The following is a 17,876-nucleotide window of genomic DNA, read 5'->3' on the forward strand; positions in this document are numbered from 1 at the left end:
CAGAAAAATATGTGTATAAAGGCTCTCTGAATCAAAAAGTGTTTACATCAGATTTCTCTGAAAGAAGAGAAGGTGTTTATTTTTTGTTTGTTCTTGAAATCATGTATGAGAGGTGGGGATGACTCCAAACATCAGATATTCTTTGAGTCTGTTAAAAAGAAATTAATTCCTGCAGTATGAAAGGAGAGTTTTAAAGTGCTGTGTCACAAACACACCAACAGCTGTCGCCACACTGAAAAACCAAAGTCTGCTACTACAGCTGCTTAAAGACCAACGTCTGACCCCAGACATGTCATCAAGCTGGCTACATGTGACTCTCAGCTGGAATCTGTAATAAAATGAGACGATCACCATCAGCTTACGGCTCAGTTTACAGGCAGAGTCCACAGTTTGTCTGTTTGTAGGTGGAAACTGCAACTGTGAACGACTCCATGGATATACTGAGGAGATGCCTCACGCTCGCCTGAGAATGACATGTTACCGCTTAGCTTACAGAGTCCATTGACACAGATGCTACACTGATCGCTGTTACTGAGTGAAGCAATGCAAGAACAAGGCCACCATATTGTTCAGGAGGCTCTGGGCTTCTAATGCTTTACGTCTGTGGAGGAAGAGACCTATGCATAATTAAAAATCATCAGAAGTCACTGAATTTTCAACTGATTTTCAAGCAGTTACAAACGCTTGATTAGGTTTACCAAATTTTAGAATCATAGCTGATTATTTTCTGCTCTGTTTTGATGTTAAATATAAAAGTGGGACTTCTCCATCATTTAATCCAGTTTATCCTCCTGTCAAAGACTTTACATGAAAGCTGCAGATGAGTGATTCAGTCTGAATAGCTGGAGTCCACGATAGTCTTCTAACTTTATCTTTTAGGAATCTGCACACAAATCAGCAGTTATATGAACAACACAGTGCAGGTCAGCATCTTTATGTAGCCACAATCCAGCTACATATTTAACTCTTTAACGCTCGATCGGGTAATTTGGGATGATCACAGCTGACGAGCCAACTGTCAACATCTTTTATATGTCATAATAAGACTTCTAGCACAGCTTTCATAATGCACCTTTCATAATAGTATTATAAAAGGTGTTTATCCTTCCTGACATAAACCAACATTAGCTTATTATAATGCCAGGACACCGATTTAAACAAAAAGCCAGATTAGAGGAAGGATTATTTATTGTTATCTAATCAAACATGTTTCTCAAACAGTAAAATCTGTTTACCAAAAAAAGAAAAAAAAGAAAAAAAAGAAATATATAATCGGTGTTTTGATTTAGCATCTGTTTCTTTGGAAGGTCAAAGAGCTGAAAAAACGTTGCTGTTTAGTATAATAACACAGATTTTAACACAGAATAACGCAGATTTTTCAGCTGCTAGGAAGACTTTAGAAACATGAATCCCTCCATGAATAAAATTTAAAACCAGAACAATTAAAACCGGCCTCATTACACATCTTTTGGTTTTTTTAGCAGAGGTTTGGGGGAAAGCAAAAACCCTTTTCCTGTGGAATTTCAGTTGCAATACCACAGGTGGCCACTAGGACAAACTGGCAGTAAGTCTGAGAGGAGGCAACAGCACGATTAAAAGTTCAAAGATCAAAAACGGGACCCCTGTTTCAAGGGGACTGGTTGATTAAATTAAACGGGGGCGGGATTAAAACTGAAAGGCGCTGAACATGAGTCACACCGAGGATTGAACATGTATAAAACAAACACCTCTGTGCAAGGACGTAATGCAAATCTCAGTGAGCGTTTCCCCTCTTCAGTGCGTTTTGTTTCATCATGTGGATCAAACAATGTGATTGACAGACAGGAAGCAGAACTACAACTTGCTGTGGATAAAACAAGAAAAGCATCATTACCGCTGTGCGTTCGGTGTCTTTTGCCCTCGGATTAAAATCAAATGTGAGACATAAAAAAGGCACCTTAGCTTTAAGTTTCCTGAAATCAAACATGTCTCAGTGTAGCTGGAGTTTTCTTTTTGAACCTGAGGAGCCGTTAATGTTAATGCTTCATTACTTTCCTGGCAGAGTTTCAGGTTTGAGTTTCTGTCAGTCTTTCGGCCCATCAGTGACTCTGCCGCTCCGACACGACATCCTGGAGGCGCTTCAGCAGCACATCTGGGCTGCTGCCGTTCTCTGGACACGCCCTCTTACTCGGGGAGTCGCATGCCGACGACATCATGACGTCCCCCTCCATGTTGAAGGCTCTCTTCCTGCTTACGCAGCCCTGCCGGATCATCCGGTTGATGTCTGACAGCTCCTGCATAGAGGAAAGGACACACTGAGGCATTGATGCTATTTTATTTCTACAGTGCATTAATGTAAGTTATGAGTTTTAACTGCACTGTGCTCTTATCTAATACTGTATTATCTAACACTTTCAGATTTAAAAAAAAAATAAAAAATAAAAATAAAAAAAGAAGAGAGAAATTTCAGGGTCTGATTCAGACAAATTCAAATTTGTTAATGATATGAATGATATATATATATTTTTAAATGTAATCTGTAAAGGATATTTTCCTGGAAGGATTTTTATAAATCTGGGTTTATGTCCCAGCTGTACGTAAGAGCTCTTAACATCATCCCAACACACCAACAGCTATTGACAACGACAACAAACTGGTACAAAACCTTTAATGTGTCCTGAGCAGAGTGTTTAAAACACTTTTAAATAAACTGTGAGGCTGTTTCTACAGGCCATCAACACTTTTCACTGACCCAAAATCTTTTTAAGACTTTGTTTTAGATGATGACTGATCACACTGATGAGACCAAGGACCAAGATTTAAATTAGATTAAAATTATTAACAGAAGGACCTTACTCAGCTGAAACGGTTAAATACAGAAGTCTTTTAGAAGCAAATCCCACCACTCTGCAGCCATCTTTGAAATGCTTTTGGGCACTTATTTTGAAAGGGGAGAGACCCCCCAACTATAAATTCAGTGGTCACAAGAATATAAGAAGCGCACCACTACAAAGTGAATCGAAAAAGATGACTAAAAAGTTTTGGGAAGTTAAACAACATTGAACCACAGACACTTTAGAGAAAAGTGTAAAACAATACATTTCTGTGTCCCAACCAGGCCAGAGTGATACAACAGCTATAAAGCACCGAACTGTTTCATCCATTTGACTCAGTCTTCGACAGATGTGCCGTCCTTTACAACCTTATAGAACTAACAGCAGATTGTGTTTTATCGCAGATACAGCCCGGTCCTGTTACAGACACTCTTTGGCGCCATGTGTGTGAGTGACAGTGTGTTCTTGCCTTAGACGGGCTGCTGTTTATCCTGTAGGTGTAGGAGTTTGGCGTGAGACAGCCTGCTGAGTTCTTGTGAGGGGAGACGTAGAGCGAGTGTCTCTGAGAGATCCGGCGAGGAGACAGAGGCTGAGCCCGGACCGACGGAAACGGAGAGAGGGGAGGAGCGTCCGCCTGGAGGAACCGACACAGCCACGTCAAACAAAAACAAACATTCACCCACGCAATAATTTCGTTACCGGGGAGACAGGTGACAACAGGAGCATACCCGGTTATCGCTGGTGGCGTATCGCAGAGCAAAGCTCTTCATCTTCAGGACGTACACAGTGTTGTAAAACTGGATGAGGTCACCACGCTCCTCCTCCCCTCCTGATTGGCTGCAGTTTAAGTCTCCCGAGTGCTGATTGGTTTTCTCTGCAGCTGAACAGAAAAACAAATCAACAGTTTTGAGTAATTTATCAAATATCGAGCTCCACTGTTTGCTTCCTCATATCAAAAGTTTTTTAGCCAGCTGCTTAAAAGTCCTGCTTTTCTATCACCTAATTACATCTTTAATTTCCCTCCACTGTTTTCTCTTCCTGTCATATAACTAAACAGTGGGTTTAATCAATTTTTTACTTTGGGTGACATAACACAAGCTCTAGTATCTCCTCCTTCGGTCTAATCATACTCGATGTCGTGTTTTTCCTCATGTATTAAAACAAGTTTGTCATTTCTCTATTTCTTTCTTTATTGGGACATTTTCGTGCATATTTTCAAAGCACTTGTGCCCCAGAATTAGACCTGGAGTTCTGCTGTTCCTAACCTGTTGGTCAACTGCCCTCTGATGAGTCCTAATATGGGACCATAAATGAAATACTGTTAAAGCTAATTAGCATTTCTCTCAGTTAATCTAAGGCTGTAGGTTCTCAGCTGGAAAAGGGTGAACTGCTCGATCCAGGTGGGGAGGAAGGAGTAGGTGCTTTAGGTAGAGGAGATGAAGTCTACCTGGGTATTGTTCATGAGTGAGGGAAGAGTGAAGCCAGAGAGCTATGGTCTGCAGCTGTGGGCAGTGACCAAAATTAAGGTCACCAATACACTTCCTATTGATGGTGTCTGGGAGGAGGAGCTATTTAGGAGGCACTGCTGCTCCTCCTCCATATCAACTAGTTAAGACAGTTTGAGAATCTGACTAAGATGTTTCTAGGTCTTAGTCAGATTTATCTACTGCAGGTAAAGTGTTTTATGGTTGTACAGCATGAGTGTCGGCTGCTGGGGGAGATGGAGGTGGTAGAATACACACAGATGGATGTTCTCAGCTAATAAATGTATATTTTTTAGTCCCATGAAGACAACACTATAGACTATATGTCTGATGAAAAACATGAAAAAAGATGGAAAACGTGTCAGCCCTCAGAGCGCCATCTGTAAAAAGTCACAAGTTTACCTGAAGCTTTCAGCATGTAAAAATCTATAAATAAATAATAAAGAGAGAATCCCTGACTAACCTCAAACATCTTAAGAGGTTAAATTCAGATTCTCAAAAACTGCTGTTCAGAAGATGCTGCCAGTCTTTAAATGCAACAACTGGTTAAAAATGTTCATGAAATACGGCTGCCAATAAACACTGCTGCTTTGATGCTACATTAAAGGAAGTCATTATGAAACATATGTCTGTGAGAGCTTACATTCTCCACCCGAAACAGGATCCACCTCCATGTTTTCATCAGCCACCTGCTCTCTGGGAGTGCGACGCAGTAAGACGCTGCGGTACACCTACATGTATAAACACAGAGTGTAAGAGTGGAGCCTCTACAAACATAACATTACTGATTAAGAGAATCAGTAGCTTGTGTTAAAGGGGTTTCTCACATGGCTGTTGGCCTGCGGCTGGCTGCGGTAACACTTCATGATGTCCTGGAAGGTGTGAGTCTCTTTGGTGATCTATAAGGAAGGAAGGAAGGAAGGAGTCAAAAGATGTACAAACAAAATTGATTTCTTAAACTAGATGCCCTGTTCCTTCAGGTAAGTTGTTCTGGAGAAATATCACGTTAGTGCACAGGTGATTCTAAAGTCAGGAATCCTGACCTCTACTCCCGGCACGTGGTTTTTTGTTCTAGTAGTTGAATTTCCAGCAGTGGAAAAGAGACTTGGGCTCAATTATAAAAACAACTTCTGCGTCAACAAATGCACAGGACACATACACACTACTGCAATGATGTGACACACAGTTGGTGCTGCTCAAACTTTCAGCTGGGCTTCATTTGCAAGGTTAATAACAGCCTGCATATTCAAATGTATTCTCCATCAGAGAAACTATACTGCTATTAAAACACGCTGTAAATAATAGAATCGGTGAAAACACGGACATGCCAGACAATTTTAAAGCAAAACTCTAACATGCTGATTTGACCAGGTAAGAACACTTTCAATCACAACGTAAAGCAGCTGTATCATCATCTTTGAATTAATGGGACCATGATGCTGAAAGTCAGCAGCAAAGTGTTTTCTGTGGTCATAAATCATGTTGGTTGTTCAGAAGATGGCAGGTATAAGGCACACTTGGAAGCTACATGTAGTGTATGAGGGCTTCACCAGCTGCTATGACAGCGACGGAAAAACTTTCCTTTCACTGCAGACACAACATAAATATTTCATGTTTCTGTTTAAGTGTATAATCTGATCTGCTGTCTGTTCTGAATGCTAAACATTTACTTACAGATGAAAGCTAAAGGATAACATTTTGTGAATAAACTGTCTGCTTTTCTCTGGCTGGCTCAGCCTCGTTTTCCTGCATAGATCGCTGGTCACAGCAGCTGTCAGAAACACATTTCCCTCCGAGGAGAAAAATCATGATTGAGAAATTAGAAAACATTGTTAAAATGCCAGAAAGACATTTCCCAGCAAGCCAGTGCAGCAGCCTCAGGCGGTTTAAAAACAGCTGCCATACGTTCCTCTTAATTAAATGTGAAGCTTTTCTCCGTGTTCTCACTTTGGAAATGATGTAAATGCTGCACAGCAGCAGCTGGTCGAGGTGCCGGTCCTTCATCAAATCGGTACAGTGGACCAGAGAGTGCTCGAAACACGTCCAGATTTTCCCTCGCAGATCCGACGAGATGTCCAGCTTCACACACAAATCCCTCAGACGTACGCTAGCCAGGTGATACACCTGCAAGGGCAGAAGGACGAGATTTATATGTCGTTTCCAGCTGTTGTACAAGTAGAAAAATAAAATGTCAAAGATAAATGTATGTATGGAGGGCAGTGGCTAATGCAGCTCATGTTACTCGAGTAAATATCTTAAAACTGAAATGTACTTATTTTCATATTCAGAGGGAATGAAACTGTATTACTCTAACCACCAGTGAAATGCACAACATACGACTGATCAAAGATCTGAAAGAGAAAGTTTATGTGGACAAAAATACAAATTAAAAAAGGGGGGTGGGAAGGAGGGAAAAGAAGTCGAGATTAGATCTGAATTGTTGGTTGTAGCTCTAGTGGGACGTTTATCATCTAAACTGAAACCTGTATTATGTTCTGCACATTTTAAGGTTTATTTATTAACATGTTTCTTTCCCAGACAAGATTCTAGAGTGATCAGGTTATACAAACATAAAAATATTATAAATGCTTTAATTTATAACTAAAGAGATGTTTATGAAACCAGCCTGTCTTAAAATGTCAGACTCCTTTCACAGTCCGTACCTTCCTGAAGAAGAGTGCGAGTGATCCGGTGCGTCTTGGTCGTCCATTTCCTGCTTGGGTATCAGAGGTCGTGGCAACGGCGGTGGGCCGGCTCGGTGAGGCGGTCAGCAGGAACTGAGCCGTGACGGGAGCGGAGGAATCACACGGCTGGACCGGGATCAGCGTGATGGTGCGGTCAGTGTTATTTGTACCTGCAGATATTCCCACAAACAGATGATTAGCAGCAAAAACCAACAGCCTGAACATTTATGTGGGCTTATTTTAACAAAGAAAACTATCTGCATGTCAGGGATAGAGGCTTAAATCCATGTCCAGCATCAAAGCAAGGTACTAATACTGTCTCAGTTTGAGGGTTTGCCCTTCTTCTGTATGGAGCCTGAATACTCTGTGTAAAGAAATGCAAATGCGAGTGCTCCAAGTCTCTCTTTTTGGTGGTAGTTCAGCTTATTCAGTGCCAGGGAGGTTTTAAAAAAAATAAATAAAAAATATGTAATTCTATCCTGTTTTGGCTGATGATGCAACCATGACAACAGTGAAACAGGAAAGGTGTAAGGTGTAAGCACCTGGCAGTGGGATACTCAGGACAGTGGTCTGTGTCCCCTGTCCTCCGATCTTCAGGGTGCTGCTTGTGCCAAAGGTCAGCCTCTTTGCTGGAGAGGACATTGGGCTTAAGCCGGCGTTCAGGCCCGGCGACGGAGCTGGAGGGTCGTCACCGAAGAGACGCCGTTTCGCGCTGCCAGCTGCAGGAGAGCTGTACCTGTCGTGTACGGACAGTGGAGAAGGAGGCACATCTGGAAGAGGTGAAGAGAAAACAAAAAATTTAGCATTAAATTACAAAAACAACCTGAAGACCTGCCCGGCTTAGAGACCCACCTTTACGGGCGCTTCCCAGGCCGGACCTGAACTCCCTGATGCGGGGATGGATGATGGGTGAGAGGGCCACCATGGGCAGGTGGGACTGACCTCCACTGACAGAACAAGACCCAGAAGCAGAAGCAGAACCTGTGTCAAGACTGGAGGAAAAATTCACCTGCAGAAAGAGATGAGGTTTAGTGTTTAGTGAAGACTTCTCTAAACAGAGTTTTACATGTTTTCCTTTCCTACTCTTGGCTCTTTATATCAATTAGAGTGACACACAAGCCCCGCCCACCTGCCGTCAAAACCTTCCATTTGTGCTATTCAGAAAGTTGACAGTTACAGAAAAAGTAGCATTTTCCCCCCATATAATTGATGAACTCAGGAGCTGCACCATGTCCCCAGGTTTGCACATGTGAATCATGCAAAGCTGCTCCAGTAGAGTCCAAAGATAAAATTATGAAGCTGGAAATTAGTCTAATAGCTCCCACTTCAGTGATTTCCTATGTAAATCTTTCTTCACCTGCCTCTCAGGCTCATAGTTCTCATCCCATCATCACCAGTATCGTGTTTATGGGACTGATGCTCTTTATGATGAAAAATTAGACTTTTGAGACATTTTATGTTTATTAAAATTTCTATTTGAGCCTTTAGAGACAAACTATGCAAATCACCTTGAGAGAGCTTGTATTTCCAGACAGTTTGCAGGTTTTTATCAGTATTATGGATTATGTGTGTTCCTCTGACCTCCTCCACTGTGGGAACCTTGTTCCCTGCAGCCTGCAAGGCACTCCACAGGGCAGAGTCTGCGGTCCACGCCCTGCTCTCCAGAACCTGCTCCTCGATGGAGTTCAGATGTTTCACCATGTCTCTGGACAGGCCCTCCTCTGAGCGGATAAACACCTCGATCACCTGTGCACACAAACACACACTTAATGAATCCAGAGTGGCGAAAAAACCAAAACAAACTGCTTTGGGAAAGGACGGGTTTTATTTACGAATCAATTCTGAAACAGGAGCTGTTCGTTTAAACATCTGTACTGCATCTGGTTTACTGACTTTAAGCAGATTAGATCTGTGGATATTGATTTTAGTGATATAGAAATTTTTTCTAACCCTTTATTCAGCCAAGGTTTTCCTGTGTGTGTGTGTCTAAGCGTCTATTACCTTAAAGAAGTAGAAAGGAGCCAGCTTGAAGACACTGATGATCCAGGGAAAGGTCCTCTGGGAGCTGTAGGCGAACAACACCACCTCCAGACAGCACGCCATCAGGGAACAGTGGAAGATATCCTGCTCCAGCAAAACCTGACAACACAAACACACCTTTAAACTTGAGCCAGAGACTCTACAGACATCTGTGGCAAGGATGAAGGAAATGAAAGCAAGAGCCTCATTTTAGCATTCTTCTGTGTTTTCACTACAGTCTGGCTTGCTGCCCGGGTTTTGGGGGTGCTCGATATAAATTAGCTGCGTCTTCAATCTGTGCATCTCATCCAGTAGTTGACAACTGCATAATCATTTTTGTGACTGACATATGAGTGAGATACACACAGGCCTCATCAGATGAGGAATGATGTCAGTGTTGTGTGGAGAACAATCTACGTTAAGGTAGGATAGTAAAAATGACTTTTTAGTGTGTGAGTGGCTCATGTATGAAACACGCTGTGACTGCTGCTTACGCTCATGTCTCTGCCAGGCAGCCGTTTGGTCTCCTGGACCATGACGTTCTCCAGGATCTTGTAGTAGAGGATCTCAGCCAGCTTTAAACGGTTCTCTGCAAAGTCTGGAACAAAAGACACACGTGCATTTATGCTTTATGGGGATTTTGGTGAGTCTGACAGCCAGCATAGTTTAATTAATACTAATACTATTTTAATTAATACTGCAGAAAAATGATTCAGTGATTGGAGTAGAAAAGTGCACAACAGTAAGATTCCATTAGTCATCACCAAAAACCTCTCGTCTGTTAAAAACTGAAGACACCTCTCCTCAAACCACTCGTGTGTGTGTGTGTGTGTGTGTGTGTGTGTGTTCTACCTATATGAGAGCCAGGCGTGTCCTCCGAGTCATTGGTGTAATGTTCTTTGAAGGTTTGTCCCAGTGTCTTCACTCGGGTCAGTATGGACTCTGTGGGATCTCTGGAGCAGGACCTTCAATAAGAACAGAGGCAAAATGAATGTTTTTACATTATAGAAAATACCACAAAAGGGCTAAGTGATACTGGTTTCAGGATCATGCGTCTTATGAAAAGCACATTATTGAAACATCTGTTTCTGTAAACTCTTATGTTATTCTTGGTTATGAGTCATGTTTTCATCTACTGGAGGATGTAACTGTGACTCAAAAGAAATGTTCAGAGGATTTTGAATAATTCAGAAATATATGAAAATAGATCCATGGTAACTGAATGCTTACAGTCCATTTCACAAATATTCAAATACTCATGTGTCAAAGCGGTTTCTTTTATCATATAAAGACAAAATATTAACAAAAAAAAAAAAAGAGACATCTGTTAAGATTTCTTACATCTAAAACCTAAATGTTAAATAAACAAATGTAAATTTCAGTCTATAAGAGTTTTTCAGACTCTTGTTTTTTTACTTTTCTTAAATGATACATGAATTGCCACTAAATATTAAATACTTAATAACAATATTAATACTACTACATAATAATAATATTAATACCACTATTAGCATTTTAAAAAAAATCTGTCTGAGAATTCAAGTCAAGGTTTTTCTCAGCTTACATTTCCCTACCAGCAGGCTTGCTAGTCAGGGTGATGTTGTAGTGATCTACAGTATCATTCAGTTGACTAATGACACTCTTCATCCTGTAGTACAATCGACCGCAGCTTCAGTGTCTTACACTGCAGCTGATAACAGATATCCTAATCCTACTGGCACAACCACACCAAAACAAACTGGTTCATTTCCTGCTACACTGAGTTCATTAGTTAGTAACTGGAGTCCAAGATGGTAGAGAGGAACAGGCTGCTGGTGAGACTTACATATGGTAGCATTTCATAAACAATTTAAGAAACACTGGATGTGCAACCTACTACATGCACATGCCCCACATTGCTCTGACCCCTCCCACCGCAAGGTTCAAAGACTCTACAGACAAGAGGAGGCGGGGAACAAAGGCTACGTTCACACTGCAGGCGAAAGCGCATCAAATCCGACTTTTTTGACCCTATGCGACCCATATCCGATCATGGTATGACAGTGTGAACGGCACAAATCCGATATTTTCAAATCCGATCTGGGTCACTTTCGTATGTGGTACTGAATCCGATACATATCCGATGTTTTAGAAAGGGACTGCTGTTTGAACGGTCATGTTGCATTAAATCCGTCTTTTACGTCACTGACACAAGACAGACGCCAATTATCAGCGCCGGAGAAGCGCCCGAGAAGACATCGCAAACGCTTCCTGGCCATTCATCGTAGATGTTAGTGAAACTGTTGGGAAGACAACGTGAACATTTTATTTGTACTGTATAATCTGCGGATTCTGACAGAAATCTGCAGCTATCCTTTGAAGCACCACTCCTGTCTAAAACTGCAATAAGGATCATTATTAGGTTATTTACATTATTATGTAAATAACAGAATAATTTAAAGCAAAAACTGTGCAACGTAAAGTCCGAAGCCATCAGTCAAACAATATTGTTTGCTCTGGGTCTAAACAGAGCGCGTTGTGTGACGCCTTCTTTTGTGCATGCGGGCCGCTTTGAGCGTTCACACTAGAGCACGTTTGCTGTCACATTTTATTTGTAGTGTGAACAAGCAGACAAAAAAAATCGGATTTGATCAAAAAAATCGGAATTGAGCATTAAGACCTGCAGTGTGAACGTAGCCAAAGAGTCCTGCTCAAAACACCCTGACAGAAAAATTTAAAATGACTTACTCATAAAACCACAGACTAATGATCATGATTGAATCACTTTTTCTCATTTTTCCTCTACTCTTTACCCACACTGTTAAATCTACAGTATACAGTCTTTCTTCTCTAATTTAAATATATTCATTTCACCATTTTCATGCTCAACATTGTCTAAGTACAGTACGAGTCTAAAGTTTGGACGCCCTTTCACTGGTGCTGTAGTTCTGCAAAGACAAAAAAAAGAAGAAGAAAAAAAAAAAAAAGACTGACTTGAAGATCTGCATCAGATGGTCACTGGGGGCCGTCCTTAAACCGGCCACCATGCTCTGCAGCCTGCTGACACTCTGTGTCGCCGAGGAGACGGGAGTGACAAGCAGGTCCTTCTCCTTCAGGTACACTCGTCCGGTCAGAGGGGTGGAGGGGGCGAGAGAGGCAGACTGCATACAGAGAGGGAGAGAGTAAATTTCCTTTAAGTAATTAAACCAGTGGGTTTTTTTTTTCCCATCTCTGTGACTTTTTATTGAGTTCACTGATCCAGGTTTGAATCAAAGAAGGGTCATGCTTTTTGTAGTTGAGCTTTAGAACACTGCTTCATATCAGATCTACTCCTTTATTGGCTGCTTTTAAATCTGTTCTTAAGGACAAAATAGTTCATCCTGGGCTGGACTCATTTATTATTTATTTAAACTACATTAAAAGTAAAAGCAATGGCTTTCCTCTTATTCCTTTTATTTTCTTACTCATTTACAAACATTGGTCAATAATTGTTGCTTTGATACAAACTTTATTAAATAGATTTTGCATTCACCTCGCATTTTATTATGAAAATCTCGATTATTTAAATCGAAAATCACTTTTTCTCCTCAGTCTAGTGTTTGATTCACTCCTGACCTGGTATTTTCTGGCAGGTGTTTCTAATCTTTTCTTGGTGACTACACCTTCTGTGTGTGTTGATAACGGTGTGTGTGTGTGTGTGTGTGTGTGTTTACCTTCTCCACATGTTGCTGCAGCTGTTGGCTGGCAGGTGGTTCCTGAACGATCTTCCTTGGAGTTCCGATCTCCTCGTCGGCATCGGCTCCCAGAAACACTCGCTCATCGAAGTCTCCCACCGTCAGCACATACTCCTCATACTCCCTGTTTATGGCTTTACTGCAAACACAGACACACGGAAATGTGTCTACATTTCTAAAAGAGAAAGAACAGGGAAGAGCACAAACTGTTTTCTGTTCTCTTGTTGCTCACTTGTTATCGATGAAGTTCTGAGGATCCAAGAGTTCAGTCAAAAGCTCGTCGTGGCCTTTCAGGATCTGATCAGTGAGAAATGTGAGATAGCAGCAGATTGGAGGAAAACAGAGTTACTGCTTGAAAAAAATTAAAAATAAATAATGAAGAAAAGCTGGAAAAGAACTGTAATGATTAAACACATGTATGTATGCATTTAGGATAAAGTGAATGCACCTGTTTCTGAAACAGCTTCTGTATGTAAGGTTTGAAGTAGTGCTGCTTGATGCCTTTCGCCTCCACCACCAGCCCGTCGTGGAGCTCGCACAATCTCTCCAACACGCATGGAGGAGGCTCATCAGAGGAAATATGGCCGTCAGCGCGGTACGCAGCAGGCAGACCTGCAACAGACACACAAATAAACCAATATACTGTGCAGGTACTGGAACAACAAGAGCCTGTTCCAAAAAGCAGGATTAGTGAAAACTCTGAGCTACTCGATCCTAAGATTACGTTTTCTGCTTGATAAAACCTGATTTTAGATTTTGTGATCCTCAGCTGCTCATTGGCAGAGTTTATTCCCCAAACTCTGAATTTCCCGAGAAGCTAATCAGTATCTCACTCTACATACATAAAACACTGATCAAATTAAAAGGAATATGTCATGTTGTGATCAATCGCCCTGATGTAACATTTCTGATCACAGCTGTACAAGTGTAAACAATGATCAGCTGTTTAGGAAACAAAAAACTCAGGAGTTAATCAACACAGAGCTTTCTGGGAATGCATTCTGGAAAAGATAATGCATAACTGAAAGTTTTAAAAATCTGCCTTGCAATTAGTCTGAAAACGCTTTGAGACAACCACACAGGTCCCCCACCTCTGAACGTCGGGTTGATGAGGTCTTTCCTGTTGGCACAGAGGAGAGCATTTCCAAACACCAAGTCCAGACAGCAGAGAAGCAGGTGGTACGAGTTCACCAGGTCATCCCCAATCATACGGAAGTTTCCTTCACAAATAGAAACACACAGTCACATCATGTATAAAGGCCGTAATGAATAATTACAATGTTTTCGTTTTATTTTAGTAGCTGTATTTAAAGAAACTAAAACTGAGGAAAAAATTCAACACATAATTATTGGTGAAATCAGTTATTTGAAAATGTAAAGTGTCCTTTCAAGCTTAGTTGCGGGTACCTTTAGTGTAGACAAACAGAGTCCAGCAGAACTTGAAGACATCACTGATGTGACAGGGCAACCGCCTGCAGACTCAGAGGGAGGACACGGTCATGCTGTGTGTATTGACTAAATGTGACAACGAGAATAAAATCTCTGCGTTTACCGACTGACGGCTGGTGACTAAGTGTGTGGTCAGAGTAACTAACCAGAGGCAAAGATGGTATGAGACAAGATCACAAAAAACAAAACAAAAAAGGACCCTATGTACAAAATCAAATGTGTTCTATCTTTCTGGTATGACCTGCTGTTGACAGGAGGAAAGTATGCCTCTGATAAACAGGAGAGCTTTTCAGAGAATTTGTCCTCTGTGATGTTCATACGGCTACATGAATTAACCAATTACAGCATTTGTGAAATTTAGGACCAAATAAGACGTCCTGTCTGTGCTTAAAGTCACCAATAAAGTGAATTTGTGAAATTCATAGAAGCTTCTGCTAAAGACAGTCCATGTTTAGCATGAAACTACGTATTTAAATAAAGTGAGAATCCCTTTATTATTATTGCTCAGGTGCTTTTTTACATGAATCTCTAAAATACATTCACTACAAAATTAAATCTATAGTAAGCAAATTTATAGCTAAGCAGTGTTGAAAATTGAATGTACTTTAATATAATTTGCACTACAAAGTCCAACATCAAAGGGATTTAAAGCAAACACTTTCAAAGTAGATCTTAATACTTTAGATATAGAACTTTACAAGAATGTTAACCAAGGGTTAGACAAGCAGCTCTGTGTGTGTTAGTGTTACCTGTGCTTCCTGCTGCGTGGTTGCCGTGGCGGGTCGGTTCCCTGCGGATTTTGAAACATGTCCATGAAGATGGGTTCAAACTTGCGGAAAATCACCGTGGAGACCTCAAAGTTGCGTTCCAGGCGCTCCATTCGGAGCCTGAAGTCCTGTGAGAGCTTGGACATGTCGGCCCACTTCCTCATCTTGGAGAAGAACTGGATCAGACTGAGGAAGGGACAGAACAAGCAGAAGTGTACATGTTCAAACACAAAACAATGGAGGATAGGCTCCCATTAAAACCATAACCGGAAATTTTGTAACACACTTTTTAAAGGATTTCAGTTTGTAAACATTCATTGTTTATGGTCAAATTTTTCTACAGATAATACAGAAAATTATTTCACCTTCTGTGTTATCTGTAAAGAAGACACTGAATCTGAGTCTTTTCTTCACCATCAGTCATCTAAAACCAGGTAAGTTACCACCTCATAATTTATTCGGCACACTGATGTTTTTATTGCTTTATCAGTTGCTACATTTTTCTTAAACTGCACAGTCAGGTCCCGCAGAGCTGACAGAGATTCACCTGAGTTTCGAGGAGCGAAGAATCCTGGTCAGTGAGACACAGTTTCCCTCCATCAGCCCTTTGCCCACTGTGGGAGTGGACCCCTTCCTGCAGGCTGCATACAGTGAACATGCCAGCCAGTGTACAACATCTCCCTGCAGAGAAACAGCAACACAACATTTACACATTTGTCTTCGATACATAACATAAACATAAAGCTTTGTGATCAAACAGCTGCATGATGCACAATCATATTCAAAAAGTTGGGAGTTCGCCTTGTAATCGGAAGGTTGCCGGTTTGAGCCCTGGCTTGGACAGTCTCGGTTGTTGTGTCCTTGGGCAAGACACTTCACCCGTTGCCTACTGGTGGTGGCCAGAGGGCCTGGTGGCGCCAGTGTTCGGCAGCCTCGCCTCTGTCAGTGCGCCCCAGGGTGGCTGTGGCTACATGTAGCTGCCATCACCAGTGTGTGAATGTGTGTGTGAATGTGTGGATGACTGGATGTGTAAAGCGCTTTGGGGTCCTTAGGGACTAGCAAAGCGCTATACAAATACAGGCCATTTACTATATTCATCTTTTTAGTCAAGAAACATCAAACTGATCAGAAAACATTTTGCTGTCACAGCTTCGTAAATGTAAATTAGGAATCAACATTATACTTATAAGCGTGTGTCTGTGTTTTTTTTAAAAGAAACCTTTCCTGTTTTTATCCATGTTTTTATTTTTGGATTCTACTTAAGCTTAAATAATAATAATAATAACAATAATGACAATATTGATAATACATTTTATTTAAAAGTGCCTTTCAAAACACTCGAGGACAGTTTACAGAACAAATAAGACAAGCATAAAAACAGGAAATGAACACAATAATAAAACAAAGTTTAAGAGCATGGAGTAGTTAAACAGAGTAGGTTATCTATCTTTGCATGACTCATGGTTTCAAATAATTCCCATTTATTGTTTTTCATTTTAATTTTCAATAAACAACGTTGCCATGAATTTTATGCATTTAAGTGAATAAAAAAATATTTATTCATTGAAATCAGCCCTATTCAAATAAAGATATGAGTTTAAGAGTTTTTTTTATAATGACCATTTATTTAATTGAAGGAGGACGAAACAACAACACAAAACTAACTACAGAAGAAAAACTACTAATGTCATCTATTGGCCAGACTGATATTTCAAACATCAATACTGACCTAAAAATTTCATCAGTAGTGGATCCCTATACCGCAAGCACTCTTTAAATTACTGCACAGCTTCACCCACCCACACTAGTATACAAAAACAGGCTTGATATAATTTAAGTCAAGCGTCTTTATGTATGTATGTTTATGAAAAAAAAAATCATGACCAAGGTCTGGGGTAACAATACGTTTTCCCCCTTTTTGTTATTCAGTCCAAACCCTGATGTGAACAAAGACTGTGGTTCTGGACAGTAGTTACATTCAATAAATAAAATATTATGATTACTCTAGTGTCTACTTTATCAGAAACTCACGCCATCACAGCAACCCAAACAATAAACAACATATGACAACAACAGCTCAACAAAATAAATCCCAAATAAATCTATATACGCTGTCTTTAGTCTCTAATCTATTTTTAGTTTATTTTATTGTATATATTTAGCTTAATCCAGCTGATACCTGCTGTAACATTAACGCTTCACTTGGAAATTAAGTATTTTTGTATTGGAGAGGCCGAAACCAGGGGTGACTCTGACACAAGAATAAATCAGCACGATCATTTTACTGGCAATATGTTTAGTTGATACACAGTGGCGATCGACTAACCGGTGCAACTCCAGCGTGGAAAGTAAAAACAGAGCCCTTTAACTGCTGTGTTCGTGTCCGGGTGAAGCATTCACTACGCATGAAAATTAATCTACAGTAATGAGCTTAGCAGGAGTCTGACACGTTAAACAGCTACTGACTATTTAGAGGACATTATTCACCTCCAGAGTATATGTATTCCATATGGCAGTAAAGTTGTCCATGGCTTCTGTGGCCGTCTGTTCGTCCATGTTCAGCTCCTGACACAACGTCTCCAAACTCCTCCGCACCGAGCTCTCCTCCATCCTGCTCGACTCCGAATCTGAAGACTCTTCGCCCCGCATCCGCACCAGCGACAGGTATAATTTCAACCTGAGTTCAAATCTAAAAAACAAAACACAGCGCCCCTCTTTCCCACTGCCAAATAACACAGCCCACCAACTTGTTCAGGACACAACAACTTCCGTTATCAGTCCCCCACAATGCAGCGCGTTGGCGCGAAAACTTCACGACCCGGACCAATAAGAGGCGAGGGGAGCGTCGGTCCCGAGCTGTTCGCCCAACCCCCTGCCACAAGCTGAAAGCTCGTGCTCAGCCGACGCTCTGGCTCTTTGCTTTCAGCTGTTACCAGGCAACCACGTT

The 17,876-nt window shown here is 41.1% G+C and overlaps 1 protein-coding gene across 1 annotated transcript; it reads right to left on the reverse strand.

Moving 5' to 3' along the window:
- Positions 1 to 1,170: 1,170 nt before the first annotated feature.
- rbl1 (retinoblastoma-like 1 (p107)) lies at positions 1,171 to 17,716 on the reverse strand. The gene is made up of 22 exons (XM_031727224.2): positions 17,417 to 17,716; positions 15,477 to 15,610; positions 14,912 to 15,115; positions 14,121 to 14,185; positions 13,805 to 13,933; positions 13,162 to 13,325; positions 12,946 to 13,010; positions 12,693 to 12,852; positions 11,974 to 12,140; positions 9,853 to 9,965; positions 9,495 to 9,598; positions 8,983 to 9,120; positions 8,563 to 8,727; positions 7,834 to 7,990; positions 7,524 to 7,751; positions 6,961 to 7,151; positions 6,245 to 6,421; positions 5,125 to 5,196; positions 4,941 to 5,028; positions 3,542 to 3,693; positions 3,283 to 3,447; positions 1,171 to 2,273 (listed from the first exon to the last, which is right to left on the reverse strand). Exons 1-22 carry the CDS (start codon positions 17,576 to 17,578, stop codon positions 2,079 to 2,081), a joined length of 3,195 nt encoding a protein of 1,064 aa, XP_031583084.2. The 5' UTR covers positions 17,579 to 17,716; the 3' UTR covers positions 1,171 to 2,078.
- Between the last annotated feature and the right edge of the window lie 160 nt (positions 17,717 to 17,876).

Source organism: Oreochromis aureus, linkage group 5 (assembly GCF_013358895.1).
Source record: "Oreochromis aureus strain Israel breed Guangdong linkage group 5, ZZ_aureus, whole genome shotgun sequence".
NCBI classification, from domain to species: Eukaryota; Metazoa; Chordata; class Actinopteri; order Cichliformes; family Cichlidae; genus Oreochromis; species Oreochromis aureus.